The sequence below is a fragment of the Hyaena hyaena genome, unplaced genomic scaffold (genome assembly GCF_003009895.1).
Source record: "Hyaena hyaena isolate Hyena2069 unplaced genomic scaffold, ASM300989v1 scaffold_186, whole genome shotgun sequence".
Taxonomy (NCBI): Eukaryota; Metazoa; Chordata; class Mammalia; order Carnivora; family Hyaenidae; genus Hyaena; species Hyaena hyaena.
The window spans coordinates 1,903,033-1,907,910 of record NW_024080818.1 but is presented as its reverse complement, the minus strand read 5'-3'; the positions used below and the strand labels follow the sequence as shown (position 1 = coordinate 1,907,910).

The 4,878-nt window shown below is 45.0% G+C and overlaps 1 protein-coding gene across 1 annotated transcript in view; it reads left to right on the top strand.

Annotated features, from left to right (window-relative positions):
- The first annotated feature begins 3,259 nt into the window (after positions 1–3,259).
- TM4SF4 (transmembrane 4 L six family member 4) overlaps positions 3,260–4,878 on the top strand; it is a 30,596-nt gene continuing 28,977 nt past the window's right edge. Inside the window, exons 1-2 of the mRNA XM_039240984.1 lie at positions 3,260–3,433; positions 4,182–4,271. Coding sequence (XP_039096915.1) covers positions 3,260–3,433; positions 4,182–4,271 — 264 coding nt within the window. The remainder of the gene's footprint in view (positions 3,434–4,181; positions 4,272–4,878) is intronic.

The following is a 4,878-nucleotide window of genomic DNA, read 5'->3' as shown; positions in this document are numbered from 1 at the left end:
GTTAAATTTATTAATTAGATATTCTCATTTTTGTTGCATTAATCTTGCTTTCTCAAAAGACTTGGAAATTGAAAATCCTTCTAATTTTTAGTGCAAAAAAATTGTGGAAGAAAACTGAAGTGTGCTGCATAGAACCCTTTACTCACATCTATTCTCTCAGTAAGCATAGACTGGCAATTCCAGTTGCTAGTCTGAAGTCTAAGACATCAGGGCTGTGTTGACTAGTGTTATTCAAATGCCATGATGGGAAATTCTAGGGACAAAAAGGCCTGGCCAAAGAAAGGTTTCCAGTCCCCAGTGGGGAGTTACCTAGCTTCAAGGTAGCATCAACAACGATTAATTCAAGCTGTACATTTCTAGAACCTTATCTTCCTCTGTGGAATTACTCTCAAGACTCCCTGTCAAAACTGGAGGGTTATAAATAAAGCCCATTTACACCTGCTTGGAGTGTTGGAAAACAACTTCCAGAAAAGTGATAACAGTCCTTATCTTTTGGTGGTGGGAACACAATTGGTTCTCCTTTTCATCCTTCTGTTTCTGTGTATATTTGACTTTTTAACCTAAATAAATGAATACTTATAGTATTTGTAATCAGGGGAAAAATCAAAATTATTGTTCAGAAGGAAGTATGTCCCACTGTTCCCATATACTTTGCATATAGTGACATTCTATCGTTTATATTGAAAAGATAATCTTTTTTTTTTTTTTTTGAGAGAGAGAGGGAGAGAGCACATGCTTGTGGGGGAGGGGCGGGGAGAGAGAGAGAGAGAGACCACACCCAGGATGGAGCTCAATGTAGGGCTTGATGTCACAATTATGAGACCATGACCCGAGCCAAAATCAAGAGTCAGATACTTGGGGCGCCTGGGTGGCTCAGTCAGTTAAGCGTCTGACTTTGGCTCAGGTCATGATCTCGCGGTTTGTGGGTTCAAGCCCTACGTCAGGCTCTGTGCTGCCAGCTATCTCAGAGCCTGGAGCCTGCTTCAGATTCTGTGTCTCCCTCTCTCTCTGACCCTCGCCTGCTCATGCTGTCTCTCTCAGAAATAAATAAAACATTTAAAAAAATTTTAAAAAAGAGACACTTAACCAACTGAACCACCCAGGAACCTGAAAAGTTAATCATTTTTTTTTTTTAATTTCTAAAAAGGAACATCTATTAGGGAGACCATAGCCCAGGTTTCGGCAACATACCATCTTGATTTACAATCTTAGCTCCTTGCCTTATCATGCTGGAATGACCTTGCAAAATGTACTTAACTTGTCTGAGTCCGAGTGTCTTTGCCTGTAGAGGGGCATGATATCTCCTTCACAGGAGGATGAGGAGCCATTAAAGTGCCTCTCTGTGTCTAGTATATCATGCAGGCTCGAGAAATATTCGTTTATCTCCTCACCCCAACCTCGAGATCTCAGAAAGCTTCTTCATAGAACAACCAATACACATTTCAAAGAATCTTTAGAAGGAAACTCAGTGTCCATCCAACCCGACTTCTCCAGAGTCCTATCCACAGCTTCCCTGGCCAACAGTCCCTGAGCCCCGGGAGAAGGCAGCCTCCTGCTTCCCTGGGACACAGTGGCCAACTGCATCGCAGGGCAGGTCTCACCGTGATCGTGATGTTACTTTTTATTAAGCTAAAACTTCACCCTCTATAAAATTCTACCTATTCTTAAATGTAACCTCTAGACTCTCTACGAAGAACTAGCAGGCTCCCTGGTCCACCCCCTGGTCCATCTACTACCAGGACCAAGCAAGCCCACTCCATAATGTAGAGCATGGTGTAGGCATGGCAGAGGCCTTCTTTGTTTGTTTTGTTTTGTTTTGTTTTTTATTTATTTTTTTTTTTTACCAATAGTTTATTGTCAAATTAGTTTCCACATAACACTCAGTGCTCATCCCCACAAGTGTCCTCCTCCATGCCCATCCCCCCCTCCCCCCCACATCCATCAGTCCTCAGTTTTTGTCAGCATTCAAGAGTCTCCCATGGTTTGCCTCTCTCCCTTTCCCCCCACCATTTCCCCCTTCTTCTTCCCCTCGTTCCTCCGTCAAGTTCCTCCTAATCCTCCTATACGTGCAAACATATGATATTTGTCCTTCTCTGGGCATGGCAGAGGCCTTCTTAAGTGACATGAAGCAAAGGAGTAACTGAATTGTGCCCCTGGCAGCTGGCAAAATAGCCATCTCACGGCCCCTGACGCTCTCTAAGGGCTCTTCCAACTTTGTCCACTTGGCCTCCATTGACTGATGTATCGGAACCCTTCCTCTCCTCTCCCCAACATCTCCTTTCCCTTTCCCTTACCTTTTGTGAAGGTAGAGATTTTTATTCCTGCATGGAGGATGTGACTGAACAAGCTGATTGGAAAAATTGTTTTTGCTAATTCCATCACATCAGGTGAGAAAGGAGATAGTATCTGATTGGGGCACCTGGGTGGCTCAGTTGGTAAAGTGTCTGACTTTGCTCATGTCATGATCTCACAGTTTGTGAGTTCAAGCCCTGTGTCAGGCTCTGTGCTATGTGGATTGTCTCTCTCCCTCTCTCTCTGCCTTTTTCCCACTCATGTGCTATAAATAAACAAACTCAAAAAAAATCATTCTGATTTTATCCTTTAAAAAATTTCTGTAGGTCCAGGCTCAGTAATACCCATCAAGGCCAACAAACTGTCATTTTCGTATTGAGGATAACAGAAGCTCTTTTGGATAATTCTTTTGCATTCCAGGCTTTTGGTGGAAACAAAAAGATATGCACCGTAGACCATTAAGTACTTGTGAGACATGATTTTAGGATGTAACTCAATTATACAGTGATTATAAAGAGCCTGGGGGAAATATTTCCATATCTGGGTAGCGACATTGACAGATGAAAGGTGCACAAGTTCTAAATGCTGTTTGTTCCAGCCCTGTGTTCGATTGCAACAATGTGAGTGTCCTGCCTGTGCTGGTAGATTATTAACAGAGGTTATTGGTCTCCATGGCAAAATTATTGCTCTGAGCATAATCTCATTTATGGAGTGCAAAAAAAAAAAAAAAAAAGACTTCAGGTCAGGGAGAATGTATAAATGTCCATCGTCATCAAGGGTGTGCTACATCTTAGAAGCAGAGGCACCTCCAAGGACACAGCTCACAGGCTGATTTGGCTCTCAGCTCCCAAATCCGGATTGAACTGGGGACAATTACTAGGACGCTCTGGCCGATACCTTTGAAGAGACCCCGTGAAGGAGGCACTGAAGAGCCCTGTACTGCAGACCTATATTGTGCTTCCCCAATATGTGCACGGGGGACTGCGCCAAGTGCCTGGGGGGCGCCCTCATTCCCCTCGCCTTGTTTGGCTTCCTGGCTAACATCCTGTTATTTTTCCCCGGAGGAAAAGTGATAGACAACAACGACCACCTTTCTGAAGAGGTCTGGTTTTTCGGAGGAATATTAGGAAGCGGGGTCTTGGTGAGTAGGGAAGCCTTAAAATCCCCCCAGAGATTATTGTCGAATCCTTTTAAAATCAGGTACCTTTTGAACAAGGAGATATTTTGTTGCTAACAAAAGCCCAAGCATTGCATGATGAAAAGTCAGTGCCTTGATGTCTTCCCTTCTCCATCAGGACCTGACAAGAGTATGGCCACGAAATTCACTAAGCAATGAATTTCCAAGATTGGGCTGGCAGTTCTCTTCATCAGAGTGAGGGCTGCCTAGTTTCTGTATTCTAACAAGACAGTGCTAGGGGTGGTAGACACACACTTTCTAGCAAATTGATTGACTGAAAACCACCAAGGGAAGCAGATGTCAGGGGATTCTTCTTCCACTCACTCACTAATGATCTATTTACCCCCTGTTTCCAGTAGAGGATGGGAACCTCCAATTTAGAGAGAGAGACAAAGACTAGACTCACTTTTCATAACGATTGAGGACAAGTTTCTTATTGCTAGCCTAACCCACCACCGAGTAAATGGAAACTCGGGGTGTCAGGTCTTAAAATCTTGCCTCCTTGAATGTGCAAGTAGGCATCATGGAACCTAGACACTCAGTAATAATCAGTAATACTCAGTCTACTGCACCAGCCATGCTCTGTAAGTTCTTGCCATACCCGTTAGCCACTGAGTCCCGCATCACGGACACAGCTCCACTCACAGCCAGGCAGGCACAGGCTCCCCCTGCACATGTGAGACCCTGTCTGAGGCACTTCTCTTGCTGGCAGATGATTTTCCCTGCACTGGTGTTCTTGGGGCTGAAGAACAATGACTGCTGCGGGTGCTGTGGCAACGAGAGCTGTGGGAAGCGCTTCGCGGTAAGTTCCCCAGAAGGCAGCCGCCAGAATGAGTCCAAGGTGCACTGTCTTCCTGTGTTTGGTGCGGTGGGGAGGGTGATGAGTCACCAGCCCCATGCAGGGCTCTGGAGGCCACTGGCACATACCTAAATATGGATTTCTTGCTGGTGCAAAATAACAATGATAATACAATTTTAAACACCAAAGCCCTGATACTTACAGGATAGGGGTATCATTTTGACTTTGCAAAGAGGCAGGGATGTCCCAGCTAGAAAACTGAAGTGGGGCCACGTAAAGAATGCAGGCAGATGGGGCGCCTGTGTGGCTCAGTAGGTTAAGCATCCGACTTCAGCTCAGGTCATGATCTCACGGTTCGTGGGTTCGAGCCCTGCATCGGGCTCTATGCTAACAGCTCAGAGCCTGGAGCCTGATTCAGATTCTGTGTCTCCCTCTCTCTCTCTGACCCTCCCCTGCTCATGCTGTCTCTCTCTCTCTCAAAAACAAATAAAATATTAAAAAAAAAAAAAAAAAAAAGAATGCAGGCAGAGGGGTGCCTGCGTGGCTCAGTGGTTTAGGCATCTGACTCCTGGCCTCGGCTCAGGTCACGATCTCACAGTTCATGGGATTG